Source organism: Wolffia australiana, chromosome 7 (genome assembly GCF_029677425.1).
Source record: "Wolffia australiana isolate 7733 chromosome 7, ASM2967742v1".
Classification (NCBI taxonomy): Eukaryota; Viridiplantae; Streptophyta; class Magnoliopsida; order Alismatales; family Araceae; genus Wolffia; species Wolffia australiana.
Genome location: NC_135841.1, coordinates 5,985,938 through 6,003,589, shown reverse-complemented (window position 1 = coordinate 6,003,589; position 17,652 = coordinate 5,985,938). Strand labels below are relative to the sequence as shown.

Sequence of the window (17,652 nt, the reverse complement as noted above, 5' to 3'; positions counted from 1 at the left end):
TTTAACATGGAAACGGAAAAGAAGTAAACATAAAACCTTCAATTTGTTTTTTTTTTTTCATTAAAAGAAACCAATCGTGGCGTCCACCGACTCTTCCTAGCGGCGGTGCCACGTCGCTATCTGTCGTCACCCAAGCTATGTGGGCCCCACTCGAGATATTGCAATTAAAAATCTACTCCCTCGCAAGGCCCACGTAGGCCCAGTAGGGCCCACTTACTCCCAGCTCCGAGGAAGGCATATTCTAGAAGCATCCACGGAATCCGGGAATGGACGGCTAATAACAAGGACACGACACCCACTCAAAACCCTCCACGTAACGGAAACCTCTTTAGCTAGCCAGATCCTCCGGAACAAGTTACCGAACAGCGTGCTATTGAACCGTCGACGTGTTCGTTACTGGCCGGCCTATATAAATACTAGAGAGTCTGTGAGGAGATAGCGGGGGAAGTTCTCTTTCAACGACATGGCTGGCTGTGTGTCTGTATAGGCCGACGCCATGGCAATGGCCTTCACCTCCGCGGCTATCTCTTCCTTCGGAGGAACGCGCTTCTTCTCCCAAGAAACGACTTCTGAATCTGTGATTTCTCTCCGGAAACGGCGATGTAGGAGTTCATCGGTATGTTCTTCGTCTTCTTCGTCGTCGTCTTCGAATTCTTCGGTTTTTCTGTTCGCGGATCGATCGAGATGCCGCTGGAGGGAGAGGAAAGCGTGTCGGCTTGTTTGTGGCGGGAGAAATGAACAAGTTTCTGGAGAAATCGATGATTCTTCGTCCACTCTTTCGGAGAATCTCTCTGCTTTCCTTCCGTTTGTCGTCGCCGCCACCGCCGTTACAGCGCTGTCCAGGCCTTCTACTTTCTCCTGGTGCGATTTTTAGATTCTAATTTTGTTTTGTTCGGATTGAAGGCTGAATTCTTCTGGTTTCCAGGATGTCCAAGGAGTACTACGCCCCTGCTCTCGGCGGAATCATGCTGTCCATTGGCATCGGTCTGTCGGTCGATGACTTTGCCATTGCCGCGAAGAGGTTCGTTATGATTTCTGTATCTTTATCTTCGTTTCTGTCATAATTTCTTAGTTAAATTCGTTGTCGATGTCTTCTTGCTGCAGGCCTCTTCCTCTGTCGATCGGATTTTTGGCGCAGTATGTGCTCAAGCCATTCTTGGGCGTGGTCATTGCTAGGGTTTTTGGGGCCTCTTCGATGTTCTATGCCGGGTTTATTCTCACCTGCTGCGTTTCTGGGGCGCAACTGTCCAGCTACGCCAGTTATCTTAGCAAGGGGGATGTGGCACTAAGTATTCTCTTGACCAGTACGACAACAGTGGCCTCTGTTATTATCACCCCCCTGCTGACTGGCCTTCTGATTGGGGATGTTGTTCCTGTTGATGCTGTCGCCATGTCCAAGTCCATTATACAGGTGAAAATCAGTTTTTTCTTATGTTTTTCCTTCTAAAATATATTTTATTTCTCTAAAGTTTCTGGTGAAAACTACGCCTCTGTAGTTTTTTGTTCAATTTTCTGTTCTAGGAGATTGAGTTGCTGTATAACGTATAAAAACCTAGATAGCTGTTGAGTTTTAGGAGGAAGTTGTCCTCACCCCTTTTATTTTCTTGTTCATTTCTCTGTTCTAGGAGATTGAGGAGCTGTTTAACGCATAAATACTTGGATAGCTGATGAGTTTTTGGAGAAAATTTTTTCTTGATCCCCTTTAATACTCTAAAATTCTTCAAGTCAATATCTACCATTGTACTGACTACTGGTTATCTCGCAGGTGGTGCTAATCCCAGTGACAGTAGGTCTGTTTCTCAACACCTATGCAAAGACAGTTGTGAATTTCCTCAAGCCCATAATGCCATTTGTTGCAATGGTTTGCACGTCACTATGCATTGGGAGTCCTCTTGCCATCAATCGCAATCAGATCCTCTCTGCAGAGGGCCTTCGGTTGCTCTTTCCCATCCTCACATTCCATCTTTCGGCGTTCACCTTCGGTTACTGGTTTTCCAAGCTACCTTTCTTCAGGTGACCTCTCTTTCTCTCCCCTTACATTTTTCAAGTACCGACAAGAAAACCTCGCCTCTCTACTTCCATGAAGGAGCTAACTTGGAATACCCATTTCTCCTTTGAGATGTTGAGAGAGAGAGAGAGAGAGACAGATTATAAAGAGACCGAGAGAGACGGAAATATGAAAAAGATGGAGGGGGAGAGAGGAGAGAGAGATGAAGAGATTGGAGAAAAAAGAGTTGGAGAGAGAGAGAGAGAGTGCGATAGAAGAACTAGACTGGAAGGGGTAGGGAAGAGAGAGACGGAGAGAAAGTGAGAGGAGAGCGATAGTGGAGGTGAAGGCTGCCAGAGAAGGAGAGAGAAGAAATATATTGGGAGGGTTAAAGAAGAGAGGAAGTGAGATGAGACATATGGAGAGAGAGATAAAGGAGAGATGAAGAGTGCGAGAGAAGAAAGAGATGGAGAGAGAGATAGAAGAAATAGATGGGGGTTTAGAGACGGGATAGATGGAGAGAGATAAGAGAGGAGGGGATAGAGATGGAGAGAAAGATAGAAGAAATAGATGGGGGGGTTTAGAGACGGGATAGATGGAGAGAGATGAAGCGTGTGAGAGAGATCAAGGAGAGATCTACAGACAGGGATGGAGAGAAAGAAAGGGTAAGAAGATAGTAATGGAGTGAAAGAGAGTTAGAGGAGAGAGAGATGAGAGTGATGGAGAAAGATTTTCATCCCACAGCGACGCCACATCTTTTATGTGCTCATCATCATACTAAATTCGACAGATTGGGCTTCTTCCTTGTTCCTTAATTGACTATTATTAATCATTTACTCATCTTTATTGATTCCCCAGGCAAGATGAGGAGGTATGCCGGACAATATCTCTATGCACAGGGATGCAGAGCTCAACTCTCGCCGGGCTACTCGCCACACAGTTCTTGGGGGGTAGCCATGCCGTTCCGGCTGCCTGTTCGGTCGTCACCATGGCCATCATAGGCCTATATCTCGCCTCCTTCTGGGGATCAGGATCTTGCATTAGAGACATCCCATTGATCTTACAACGTCGAAAATTCTGTTCTGCCGTTCCGCCTTGAAATCCAGGGAAAGATCATTGACAAGTGGTGAGCTGAATTTTGGCAGTTGCAGTGTGGCTCATCTTTGAAATTGCAAATATGTCCATGGAAAATCCATTGAAGGAGGAGCCCTGGAAAGTATTACAAGTAAGTCAGCAGTTACATCGATGCTCATCTATATCTAGTTCAGTATTTATCTGTCCAAAATCTATGGAAGGAGGAGCTATGGAATCAAGTGAAGTAAACTGTGATAGTAACAGTGCTGCTCTTCTATTCATTTATATTTATGTCATTGCATAAACTATTGAAAGAGCATCGGAAAGAAGTGAGATAAACTGTGGCAGTTGACAGTGCGGCTTATATATCAAGAAATCATCACCTCATCTACTCAGAGATGCAACCAGAGAGAAGGCAATTGATGTTGTTTATGTATATATTTTTTTACAATTTCATGTGTCCGTTCCTGTATGCAGTGATGCAATTTTGTGCATAAGTTTCGTTTTTCTAGAATTGTCGTCACATAACCGTATGGTCTTTTCGCTTTGTTCTTCTATTATATTACTTGGTTCACAGAGAAGATGAACGGCTCATGGCATGCCGCATGCAAGTAGCCAGAGTATGGAATTTCTCACAAAAGGCCGTCTAATCCAGCAGGAAGAAGTTCTTCTTCAACATGAGAGGTACTGTTAACCCTCGTCTCTGTCCTGACATCGGATATCGGATATCGGATATTTCAATATCAAATATCTTGGAAAGACGAAGACTGTGGCAGATGATGATATTGGATATTGGGATGGATATTGGCGCTCTTACAGATATGGGATATCGAGTCGGATATCTTTGTCATGTAGACAGCGGCGGATGCCGATATCCAACTATCTCAGATATCGGAAAATATCAAACGATTGAGGCAATTTGTCCCATATTGACAACATTAAATAAATGTGAATACATACTAGTTTTGAGTATGACAAGTCAAATTGTAGGTCTAGGGTGAATTGAATTGCTCCCTATTGATTCAGAATTGAATTTTCTTCATGGATCATGCATACATTGTCTGAGAATTTTTTTTGCATCAGTGCTGTTAAACATCCCGAAAAACAAGAATATTTTTAGAAGGTCCTGGATATCTCTCATTTGAAGATTAAGAAAAGTCACTCTAGTTTATTTTATAAAGTACGAAATGAGGCATTCATCCTTTTTCTTTCAGTTTCCAAATTTCTCTCCCGCATTCAATGATTATTTGACATCGAAGTAGAATATTCTGAATCGAAATTCAACTTATTTTAATTGACATATATCGTACTTTGTAAATGAAATTTCCTTTAAATTCGCTTGTGTGATGAGTGGATGATGTCCAAGTGGATAAGTAGGTTCAAAGGATAATTAAGTACTATATTTTAAACTTCTGGTGATGATTTCTTCAATTGTCAAAAAATTTGATAAATAACTGAATTTCGAGGACCATTCTAAGGCAGTTGCCAAAAAAAATTAGCAATGAAATTCTAAAAAATGAACAAAAAAGGTTCTAATTTTAATGTTGATAGGTCCGAACTTTAAAGTTTGAATTATTACACAATGTCGACATCTAGGAACCGCTTCTTCCTCTGAGGGATTTAAAATACCACATAAAGCACTTATGTTGACTTGATAGTCTCATACATCACAATGAATGGAGTGTAGATGAGGAAGGGAATCAAGGGTGAGTTTAAAATAAGTTGGAGTCTGATGATAAATTTTTGTTCTGATCATAAACAGTATGTGCATATAAATTCAATATGATCAACATCACGATCTGATTTTCACAGTTGATTCCTGCTCAGAATTTGATTGTGATGTACCTCATTGTCTCGTCAAACTGTGATCAGACTTTATTTTCTGGTCATAGTCAATTTCTGCTTAACAGATTACATGTAGAGAGAGCTATACTAGATATTGTGTTTTATAAAATAAAATTACATGAATAAAATATAGATAACAAAAATATAAAAAGATATTAATAAAATATATTTAAATATCAAATATGTTTGATTTTAGTACAATAAACAGATCATAATAGATTCAAGAAACTTCTACGTTAAGAAAGTCAGGAGACATCCCCCACCCCTTACCATCTTGAATAACATATTTACATAAAAAATATGTTATTGAACATTTTATAGAACATTTTGTTGGGTTCTGTGGCTGTGATTGATAGGAAACTGGCACAATTTACTAAGTGTAAGATAAAACAAAATTGTAACTGAACTTTTAAATCCAATGATCCAATCACATTTGCATGTCCAATCTGTGATCTATTGGTTTCTCAAGTGAACATGTTGAGTTATTCATATATCTAGCATCTAGATGAATCCATACAATTCTCAAGACATAATAATATATCTACATGATATTTTGTGCTTCAGAATTAAGGACCACTTATAGAACCTCGATGTGAAGAAATATGATCAACAATTTGATATAATATCATTTACAATTTATATGCATCAATTCAATAAAATATTTCTCCTAAAGAATACACTCTATTTTTCCTCAGCGTCTCCACACTGATGGCTATAGGATTTGTGATACTCATCATATGACTTGAATTAAATAATGAATTTCTATTAGGATATTTTTATGTGTTTCTCAAATACATTCAAATAGGAATATTTAGATCTGTTACTTAAAAATTGGTGATCTCCTTATTAAGATATTATTATAATTCAGTTAGATCATGTATTCATGGACTTCATGATAATCATCACGGATGTGTTATAACACTAAATTGAAAAAATGAACATGCGATTTGCAGAATATGTGGTTGGCTTGTAGGCCACATATATTTTCTATTAATTCTAGACACTTAAATTTTATAATCCTATTCCACAATATAAGCCCACTAAAATCTACAAAACTAAGTGACTCATGTTTGGCACTTTTGTTTGTATTACTAGAAAATAGTTTACCTGATGGATCTCCAATCTACGGTTGAAAAATATTATCAGCAGTCATGATTAGTTGACCTGTATGATTCTCATATCCAAAACTATTTGTATTTTGAAAAGTAAAACAATGAAAATTAAAAAAAAGGGAGTGACTCAAAGAGCTATAATGTTTTCAAATATTTAATGCAACATGTGTGTCAAATAAAAATAATTGAACTATATTAAAATCACAAATTTTCAAAAAACCTTTTTATATGGATTATTGAGATAAATATTATTTTAGATGCAACTTTGCTTGAATCTAAAATTGATTAATGGAGGATGGGTGATAACAATATATGCAATTAAATGGCTAGGGAATATTAATTAGAGGAAATGCCAACCATGGAACTTAATATATGGAATTATCATCAAGGGAATCTCCATCAAATATCAATAGTTTTCTCTCATGCATTATACATCAAAAAATATACACTAGCTCATTATCAAACATTTTTAAGTTCTGGTGGATAATGATTATTATAATAAATGGGTGCATTTATCTACAAAGTACTGGTGTAAAACAAAAAGAAGAACATTACAGAGATATGTACTTGTACACGATCCAGCTACCATGAAGAAGAACAAGCCCAGCACACTTGGTCCATGAGGACACTCGTTTTCCTTTTTTGGTGATTATTTTGGGACAATTCACCACTGTCCTGTCCTCCATCCACTTTGATGTCATTTGCCCCTTCGTAAATCCAATTCATTAGCACAAAGAAATGGCAATCAAAATTATTAAAATTTCAATGATGGATGAATATATACTTTCTTAAAACATATAGGTACCAACTAACAAATTCACCCTCTCTAAGGTGTTTGATCACACTCTGAGGCTCAGTAACCTATTCTTAATTTTTTAATTCCCTTGAGGTATTTTAATTGATGCTCTTATAGATATATTTAGGAAATAATGATACATTGTCAAATGTACCATGGCATGTTCCAAGGATAAGTTATGGAATGAGTTTATTGTACCTATTTGCAGCCTCGTCCACTCCAGCACCGTTGCCACACTCCGATTGACACTCAGAGAATCAGAGGCCCAGATGTGCAAACTCTTTCTTGTCTTTCACTCAGTGCCCAGCCGACGCTATAATGCACATAAGTCGGAATCCAGAAAGGTCATATTGCGAAACGATGACGGTAAAGGTTCCAACATAAACTTACAAACTTACACTAGTTAAGTCATTAAAATATCAACATAATATTATCAAAATCAGAACCTTATAATATTTACTCAACTATACTCTAACAAAATCTTCTCATAATGTTAACATTTTTAAAATTTTCATATCAGATATAAAAAATCTTGAAACCAAAACGTCTGATATCGGTGTCCAAGCATAAGGACTCTATCGGATGTCAATATAGAGTCATATACTAATATCAGATATCGTTTGCTACAATACTGATGTCAAAGGGGAGACACTAGGGATCGGCATGTCCGGGACGTGACGCCCTGGATGTGACGGGACGGATGACGACCCGTGACAGATGGTGGCATGACGAAAGTTTCATCATGTCACTATCCCATCACACGTCCTAGGATTTCAGAAAAATCCGTCACGTTTGCGTCACTGTCATGGTTTGCAGCATCCCCGTCATGTCCTTGTCACCAGACGGCGTCACCATCACGTGTGACGGAAAAAAACCATGCGGATGAGAGAGAATTAGAGGGGCATATCTCCAATTATCTTTGGACGGCATCCTTTTGTGCACGTGAATTAATGCAGGGACTTTTCTGCAAAATGCCAAGAAATCGAATTAACGACACCACATGGCGAAATCTTGGCTGTCGAAAAGCTTAAATCTAACGATTTTTAAGCCTTTTTGGTCATTTTTAAAAATCTGTCAAGGCCGCCATCTGTGATGACCGTCCTGTCAGGTCACTCGTCCGAGGTAGGCATCGGGGATTGGATCGGATCGTTCGAATCTTAATCAAAAGATTCGAACGAACAAATGCCGATTCGAACTATCTGTTCGAATCTTTCGATCAAACAGACCCTTTGTTCGTGTTCGATCGAAAGTTTCGAACGAACAATTTCGTTCGTTCGTGTTTGATTGCCATTTGTTCAAACAAGTTTGAACAAGTTCGAACAAATGGCCAGCGGCCCTAGTTACTTTCTCTCTGGCGGCAGTTGGCGGTCGCTTGCGGTCTGCTGGCCGTCACTAGCCATCATTGGCCGGCGGCCGCTGGCGGTCGCTGGAGTCTGCTGGCCAGCGCTGGGCGCAGCTGTGCGGCGTTGGCCGCCACTGGGCATCGCTGGATTCGAACATTTGATTCGATCTGATTCGAACAACGTGTTCGAATCGGATCGTATTCGAACATTCAATCCGAACAGGCATCTTGTTCGCACAATCTGATCCAAACATGTTTGGATTGGATCTGAACTGGACAGATCGGTGTTCGGATTTGATCGTTCGAATGCCCGATCCGATCAAGCATTCGAATGATCTGTCCGAATCCCCGATCCCTAGTCGGAGGCCCCTCGTCACCGTCACGCCCAGTTCGACATCTGTCACCGTCACCGTCATCATCACGGCCCCCTAATGTCGTCACTATCACCGTCACGTCATCCGTCACGTTGCCGTCACTGTGACGTGTGACGTGACGGATGACGCCTACCGTTCCCTAGCCGGGACACTGGTTTTTTCACTTTTCTCAGCGTCATCCGTCCCGATATCGGCGTCCGTCATCGGCATCCTGGACGGAGAGATTTAGGTTCGACGCGTTGTGAACTTGTGATCATGGCCGAAGCTGAAAATTTCGAAGCTCAGAGCGCGCGAGGAACGTAGGTCTGGCGAATTCTCTCAATCTCCCTCTTATCTCCTCGCCGAAGAACTTGACGGAGAGATTTTACTGTAAGCGAAGACTCTCTGAGTTTGGATCTGTTTTAGTTTTTTTTTTTGTGTGTGTGGCGAGAATCAGTTCAGATCTGTTGTTTTTTTTCTTGTTTTTGCGTGGCGATAATCAGTGAAGCATCTAGCGGTAAACGATCATCTCCGTCTGCTGTAAACCTAGCCGAAGAACTTGGCGGGAAGATGCGGCAGGTGGAGACAAGATTGAAACCTCCGATTGATAGGGGACGAGATGAGAACGGTGATTTCAGTCGTGGCTGAGATTTTGATGCATTGAATCGCGCTTACGGAGAGAGAACGAGGAGAGCTACGGATCTAGATTTTTTTTCTTCTTCTTTTGATCGAATTCGGTGAGCATCCAATCTTTGTTCTAGAGTACTTCTCCTCCGACTAGATTACGCTCTCTGCTCCATGAATTAGAACTTATTTTCATTATTTTTGAAGAGCTTGGCGATGGCTGTGGCTCCAGCGGGATTTTCTTGCCCTAGCAATAGCTTCGTTTACAACAACAGTGTGTGCGCCTGCAATCCAGGATACTACCTCTCTGAAGGCCGATCTTGCAGCCTGTTGAGAGAGAAATCGGATTTGAAAGACTGGATTGTGCATGAAGGAGTGGAAAGCTCGCCCACCTTCTTCACGACTGTCTTCTCCTTGGATTCCATCAAGCGCTTTACCAAATCCCAGGCTATTATTCTAGAGGGCACTCTCGTTCTGCTCGTTGCTTGGCTTTTGTACTGCATTTTTCTGCGAATTTTGGGGCGACGGAAAACTGGGAAGGACGTTTGGTTTCGCCTGAGATGGGTTGTTAGTCGCTTTGATTTCTTCTACTCCATGAGCCATTGGTCGGTGAGTACTTCTCTTTCAATTAGATTGTACAATTTATGCCTCCAACTAGCATTTTTTTTCCATTTTTTTTTCTGTATCCTGGACTAGATTTTTGGGGAAGAGTTTCATCCCAGTTTTTGGGATGTAACCTGATTTGCATTAATGTTTGAGGATGGTAGAAATAGTCGTCGGCATCCAAACACCCGTCATAGGCCGCAGCTAGAGTGACGGTGATGATTTCATCATCGTCTCTCGTCATGTAAGCGAGGTTAACTAGGGAAAATGACGCGAGACAATGCTGATTTTGTCTTCTCACCATCATCTACAGGAGGAAAATTGATACGGACAATGAAGATTCGGCATCGATGTCAGTCGATACTGCTTGCTTATCAAAACAGTACTGGAATTTTGTGCCAGAATGATCTGTATTAAAACCTGGACCCAACACTCTCAACCCTAAAATGTAAACCCTGAACTCATAAACTATTAGCCCCCTTATCATTAAAAAATGATTAACTCTAAACCCAAAATCCTAAAACCATGCACCCTGTTAGATAGTCTTATTTTGGGGCCTCGTTCTATTCCCTTTATAAGTGAGCCACATTCTACATGTGGATAACTGTTCGGTTCCATTCTGTTTTTCCATTTAGTAACTCAATTGGGATGTCACTTATTCTCTCAGGTGGAGAATAAGTGGCTTAACTGTAATTGGGGTTTGGCCCACCAATGGGTAAAGAGCTAGTATTTAAACTGGGAACCCTAACTAAAGATTATGATGTTCTTTTCTAAACCCCAATTCGCTCTTAGGGGTTTGGAGGCGCTGGAGACATCTGTTCAATATTGTTTTTGGTGATTTTTGATACACCCAAAACCCAAACGTAATCTTAGGTAAACACTCGTTTCACGTGGATCATTTCCTCATCAGCTTCATTCATTATGCACATGTATACACGTCTCAGGATGAGAACAAGGCAGTAGTTCGGCGGAAAACTGAGCTGGGTGGAACTTTATCAGTGGCCAGTTTTATAGTGTTCATCGGATTGCTCTCGGCGTGAGTGATGTCTGTCTTTTATTACCATCATTTCATTTACTCAGTCTTTTACTCTGATTAATTTTGCCTTGTGTAGGTTGCTATACCAAGTCATTGCCAAGAGAACTATAGAAATTCATAAAATTCGGCCGGCAAATGCTCCAGATTTGATCCCCTTTGTCAATGATATGGAATTCAATATAACCACAATTTCTGGAATGAGCTGTTCCCATTTACGTGGGCTTGATACTTTAGTATCTGGTATCCCAAATCTTGACTACAGAACTGTTCGTATATCTACTTATGCTAACTACTCCTGCCAGAATACAAGCAAAGGGCCCACTATTTCTCTCAAATGCAACAGCTGCAGAGTCCCTCGGGAAAGCTTTTCAATTTCGTGGCAGTTTGTTGACCTTCCAAATGATCCAGCGCTGGCAGTTGGTTTTGAGTTCAATCTTACAACAAAAAGCCGTGCAGATAATAAAAGATTGAGCTATGTCAGTGGTGTAGTGGATTCTGGTGACTACACCAAGTCTGCGCCGAAAACTTTTAGAGGAAAGGATTCAAATGTTTTCAAAATCCACTTATTCCCTCAAGTATACATCTATCTGCATAGCTTGCCGGTGATTCAACCCCTACTTCACGAGTTCATTCCCGGTTCTTCATTCTCAGAGGCAAAAGAGCTGCAGAACTCGCTACAGGTTTCTTCTATTGATGGGTTCATCAACACAACTTTGTATATTAGATTTCTCTCTGACTATATCGTAGAGATCGATAAGCAGAGCATCTTGGGGCCAGGTGTGCATAATTTTTTTCTTTCCTTTAAGATTTATGTTTTTTTTCACATTTCTCTCCTTACGTCAGTTAAAGATCGCTCCTTATTTTAATTTGTTGTTGTGTCAGGATTGATCCTTCTAATTCTTGCTGTTTCATTATTTTCTAAGATATCCATTCATCTTTCCCTACAGATTCTCTATCTATTTAGTGTGATGGGCTTGGTGAAAATTTTGGATGAATGATGAATTTGTTGATTCGGGAGGCGGCAGAAGGCAAAAGGACTAGTGGGCCTCCAGAAAGAGGAGAGAGGAGAGTGAGGGAAGAGATTAAGAAATGACTGCCTTCACAAATCAAAGGCCCTTGTAATTATTGAGCTGCTACACTATAGAGAACAAGGAAGGATAGGAAAGAAAAGGAAATGGAGAAAAGAAAGAATACATATCCAGTAACTTAATGAACTGACCTAGTTGATGCTACTCGGTCTAATTTGGTTAAAGATTTTTACAATTCTCTACTATTCATTGATGCTGGGCGTGTTTTTATGCAGGTTTTCAGAGTAGGGTTATATTTTTCCTTTTATTCCTATGAATCCTGTATGCTTTAAAGAGTGAAACTTGCAATTCTATCTCACTTATAATGGGGCTGAGATTCGGGTTCACCTAGTTGCTTTTAGCGCGTTGGAAGGCTTTGTTTCTATTATGTTTTAACCTCGTCTGACGTTCAGGATGCATACAAATCCTAGACCCCTCAAAGGGTATTTCCGTCGTTACAAAGCTTAGTGGGGTTTATTTTGTTCTTTTCCTTCTCGAATGTTTCTGACAAAGTGTGATGGTTCGCTTCAGAACAACTGGCATCATGTCCAACTTTGCAAAGAAGAAATCCAATCATAACCATCTTATGTTACCTTTGAGTCAATGATGACATCAAGCAGTTTACTCGGGGGCATAAATCATTCCATGGAAACTTATTCTAGTTTTTTTTTTGAAAAAAATATCATTCTAGATTTCTAATAGTCAGATTACCGTGGGTTTGGCAATTTACTTATGTTCATTTTTTGTAGTCGGCTTTCTTGCGGATATTGGAGGCCTTTATGCTATTAGCATTGCCATATTCATGTGCATCCTTTTCCAGGTAAACATAATCTAACCCTTGCCGATAAAATTTAGCATGAAACCCTGATATCACAGTGTGGCAACTGCGCATGAGGCGTTTCTCATTATCCCAAGACATTTTTATCATCATCGCATTGGGAAACAGCATCTATTGGGAAATATGGCATGAAACGGTGGCATCTGATTGAGATTTATGGCATGAAACAACGGCATCTAAATGAGATTTATGGTATTAAAAAATGGGTTCTGATTAACTTTGGCATGTAACAATCGCATCTAATTGAGATATATATGGCATGAAACAATGGCATCTAAGTGAGATTTATGCCATAAAATATCGGTTTTCTTTGTGATCTAAGGTACTAATTAATGGTTTCTGGTTAATTTTTTGGGCTTCAAAATGTTATTTAATTGAGATTTATGGCATGAAAAAGCGGCACCTATTGAGGTATATGGCTTGAATAAACAAAATCTATTGAGATATATGGCGTGAAAAAAATGGCATCTAATTGAGATATATGGCATGAAACAATGGCATCTGATTGATAATTATGGCATAAAAAATCGATTTCAGTGAGATTTAAGGCATGAAATAACAGATTCTGATTAAGATTCTTGGCATGAAGAGATCCCACCTGATTGAGATACACAGCATCAAACAATGGATCTGACTGGTTTTTATGGCTTTATAATTGTCTTTTAAGTGAGATTTAAGGCATGAAAATCTGGATTTTGATTAGGATTTTTGGCATGTAAAAATCTCATCTATTTAAGATTTGTCTTGAAGAAACAGCATCTGAGATATCCTTTATTATTTATTTTCCCTGTTTCCTAGTGCGAGTATAGAATTAAGAGTCTCCGCAACGAGGATGCTGCTATGCGCGCCATCAGAAACCGCCGTAGAGCCCAACTTAACTGGAACAAGGTAAGCAGCAGATTCTCCTACTAGCATTTCATTAATTTATTATTATTCCCAGTGGAAAAATATTAACACATTTTCTTTTTGGTTCAATTCTGAAATAAATAAGGTGAGGAAGTATGTTGCCTACACATGGTGCCCCAGCAACATGGACGTTGCGAGCCTCAGTGATAAGAAATCAAGAAGTAGCGGAAGGTTGGTCGATTCACTCCGCCGCAAAGGAATTCTTCGTTTTCCAAAGCGGCTAGCGGTACGCAAGGATTCCTTTTACTTGACTGAATTGGGCATTTCTCCTGGGGAAAAGACGGTGAGTGGATGAATAATTGGGCCAAATATGCGGCTCTTAATTGGTTTAGTTTTTGGACAATTTAATTTGATAGTATACTTTTGTGACAAGGCGCAGGTCGTTGATCCCGGAGAATCCTCCCCTGTTACCGTTTCTGGGTTGGAAATCTGTCAAAATGAAGATCAGCGGACTCCGCGTATGTAGGTACACTTTCATTTGTATTATCTGTCTATATTCATGATTGTATTTATTTTTTACATAAAATAAAGGGTTTGAGGCTCATATTCGTTTTGCATTGCTTTCTTTCAGTATGTGATTTGTTTAAAATAATTCTTTTGTCTCTTCATCATGTAAAGTCTCATAATTGCTGTTTTGAATGTCACTTTTAGCACATTTTACTTTTTCTTCAAAAAAAAATTAACACATTTTTTAAGTTCTTTCCCAAACATAGAGCAAAGAGTCTAAGGATGATAAGAAATAACAGGAGGAAAAGTTAGTTCAGGGAGTTGTGGATTTCTTGATAGGGTTGGTCCTGCAGTCTGGTACGAATTTTTCGGCCAGTGTGTGATTTTTTCGATCGCACTAAATCCCTGTTCGATGGCCGGTGTGAATTTGTACGAAAAAATCGCATTGCACATCGCACAAATTCGCACAAAAGATTGGAATCTGAGACGGAGGGGAGAGAGAGCCAGTGAGAGAGAGAAAAATGATAAAGGAAGAGAGAGAGAGAGAGGAACGAGAACTAGAATGAGGGGAAGGGAGCATTAGAGAGAGAGAGTATCCTAGAGAGAGAGAGATGAGTGAGAGAGAGTGAGAAAGGGAGAAGAGCAATAGAGAGAGGAATGACAGAGAGACGAGCGTGAGAGGAAAGAGAGACAGAAGAATGAGTAACGAGAGAGAAAGAGGGAGAGAGAGGAGAGAGAGAGAAGACCACAAGAGAGAATGAGGGAGAGACAGGAGAGCGAGGAACGAGAGAGAACGCAAGAGAGAATGAGGGAGGGAGAGACAGAAGAGCGAGGAACGAGAGAGAGAGAGACAGAAGAGTGAGGAACGAGAGAGAATGAAGGAGGGAGAGGAACGAGAGAGAGAGAGAGACAGAAGAGCGATGAACAAGAGAGAAGACCGCGAGAGAGAATGAGGGAGACAGGAACAAGAGAAAGACAGAAGTGCCTTAAAAAATACGCAAGAAATTGCACATTCACACTGCACACGACCATGATCGATGTGTGGTGTGAAGTACTGTAGAACTGTCCAATGTGAGGTCCGGAGAATTGAACCGGACCGCACATCGGACTCATTTCGCACCGGTGGCACGAAAAGACCAACCCTATTTCTTGATACATAGTAGTCTGTGGAGTAAAGACCTAAATGATATTGTCTTAGATGTTATAAAAAAATATGGTTATCAACAAATTAATGAGGGTTATAGTTTTTTATTAACATTTGATTCATGTGAGTAAAAGCTTTTCTTATCTACGCATACAAAGTACAGCACATAGGTCTTTCTTCCCAGCAAGGACCTCGATAATAATTTTTTATTGGGATAAGTAAGATTTCTTAGTGATTGAGACCACTTGTCATACATGATTTTCTCTAATGAAAAAAAATGCTACTCAAGCTTTACATATCGCAAAACACTGGATGCAGCTCAATCATAAACTAGGAGTTAATGATCTTATATTGACAAGTTATTTGTCATTTATTGGAGAAATGAAGAGTCAGAACAGAAATTTAGGCTATTGCACAAGGAAGTGATGAAGCACTATTGGATTTGCACAAGCTTAGAAGTTTTACAAATCGTATAAAAAACCAGTCTAACTGTTCTATTACAGTTCATCTCAAATCAGCATTGTATGATATACATACACTGAAAGACTTGAATCATCATTGCCTTAAAAGTCTAAGATATTCTCAGCTTCACACATTATGTAAATTTAGGCAAACATCAATAATCTTCAGACCATTTGAGAGTGATTTCCTTCATTTTCTTGCATGTTTATCAAATTGAAAAAAAATATTATACAATCATAAGTCAAACTTTTGCTACTCATATTTGGAGTTCACTTAATATTATAATACGAAGTTAGTGTGGTATCTAAGCTTCATAATATGGGATGATTACTAGCATGTAATAAATGTTATGTACGTATACTTTATTGTATCATAGTCTCATCAAATGTCTTCATCTTTATTTCAAAATCAAAACTTGCATATGCTATGCTAATTAAAGAGGTACAACTAATGTTTCATCAATCTAGTTGATGAGTCTATACATAAATTGTGTCCCAAATCATGTCTTGATTTATGATAACAATAACATAATATATATTCAGCAGAAAATTATGTTCTTTAATTTCCATTGACTATTGAATGTCTTGGATGCTGTAAGTTAACTTCTACTACAGTATGTTATAAGGGTTTTATTATCTCAATTAACTATCCAGTGTCAGTAGTCTTTAGTTTAATCTTTAGTCTTGCTAATTAGAAAGATTAGAATAATGTAAAGACATGGGCATAACTGAAGTAGTCAACTGTACGCAATATGATGTAAAAAGTAAAATACTTATCAAAATATGCTACTAATCATATATGTTGATTGTGATTGGTTTTTACACCTATTACTTATTCTAGACTACCCATGTGACACCCAAGTATTTTCAGCATTCTAATCTGTGTACTTAGCAAAACTAGATATCTAAGCTGAACTATTTAAGTATGCGAAGAAAAAATCATTTAAATTTATCTGATAGAGCAATAAAGGAATCATGGAAAGCCCATCACATCACAAATGAAAGCAAAACGAATGTGAGCCCTTAAACCTTTATTTTACGAAAAAAAATTTATCACGTTACAAAGATAAATAATGAAAGCTGTTTGGCAAAGCAATTATTAAGTGCCCATCACATAGTGAAAGAAAGAAAAATGAATATAAGCCTCGAAGCCTTTATACTATAGCTACAACCTTATTTTAAGATAAAATATCAGGAAAATAATGATGAAGAGTGGAATTTCATCTCACTTGGAAAGTCTATCAATAAGAATAATGAAGTGAGGGGAAGTAATAGGGTACTTAATTATTTTCAAAATATGACATTTTTTAGTAGAACTATTTTTTGAAGATGTAACTTTGCATCATGATATTATTAGGAACTTAGTAAGGTTTGAGTTGGAAGACTTAGGTTGAGATAGGATAAGATGAGTACCAAATTTCATGAAGTTAAAGGTAATATCAATTTTGTGACACATATGTGAGAAACTTGGAGGATGCAATAAATGAGCTGATCTAAAGCTATAAGGATGTTCTGAGGTCTCAAATATGGGGGGGAGTATTAGCTCATGAGGCCAAAAAGAAAAGAAACTGGAAACTATAAAATAAGATGTTGGCTTTCATATAAATAGACAATATGTCAAGAAGGATATTGTGGTGGCCCAAATTCTATAGATTTTAGATGCATGTCTCGACGAGTGATTGATTGTGTATTTTTAGATGAAATGATGCATAAGAATTCCATATTGACATTTTTATTTGTATCTCAATTTAATAATACATATTTATGATTTATGTTATGGCCATGTAAATTAGTACCCTATGATAAGCAAAATTTTACTGTAATTAACTGGGTTAATTACTGTCATTTTTTGTAATAAACTTATACAATAATATTTATAATAAACCCTATATCTTAAGATGTAAATGATGAGTAGAGGGGTCATCCACAGAGAGGCATAGTTCAAGGATTTGATTCAAGCTATTTAGAATGTAGTTTTAGTAGATTTAATCTTGGTTAGATATGATCTTCAGTGAAG

At 38.8% G+C, this 17,652-nt stretch overlaps 2 protein-coding genes across 3 annotated transcripts; both read left to right on the top strand.

Annotated features, from left to right (window-relative positions):
• The first annotated feature begins 423 nt into the window (after positions 1 to 423).
• LOC144705512 (Sodium Bile acid symporter family) lies at positions 424 to 3,626 on the top strand. The gene is made up of 5 exons (XM_078578239.1): positions 424 to 861; positions 926 to 1,021; positions 1,105 to 1,411; positions 1,766 to 2,013; positions 2,846 to 3,626. The coding sequence occupies exons 1-5, from the start codon at positions 497 to 499 to the stop codon at positions 3,084 to 3,086; spliced, it is 1,257 nt and encodes a 418-aa protein (XP_078434365.1). The 5' UTR covers positions 424 to 496; the 3' UTR covers positions 3,087 to 3,626.
• A 5,140-nt stretch (positions 3,627 to 8,766) lies between these two features.
• Positions 8,767 to 14,127, top strand: LOC144705344 (uncharacterized). Of its 2 annotated transcripts, none has more exons than XM_078577960.1 (9): positions 8,767 to 8,899; positions 9,013 to 9,246; positions 9,341 to 9,742; positions 10,681 to 10,772; positions 10,849 to 11,549; positions 12,589 to 12,659; positions 13,476 to 13,565; positions 13,669 to 13,866; positions 13,963 to 14,127. In XM_078577960.1, the coding sequence occupies exons 3-9, from the start codon at positions 9,350 to 9,352 to the stop codon at positions 14,047 to 14,049; spliced, it is 1,632 nt and encodes a 543-aa protein (XP_078434086.1). In that variant the 5' UTR covers positions 8,767 to 8,899; positions 9,013 to 9,246; positions 9,341 to 9,349; the 3' UTR covers positions 14,050 to 14,127. The 2 variants fall into 2 exon arrangements, with proteins under 2 accessions (XP_078434086.1, XP_078434085.1); XM_078577959.1 differs by having other exon boundaries at positions 13,957 to 14,127.
• Positions 14,128 to 17,652: the final 3,525 nt, after the last annotated feature.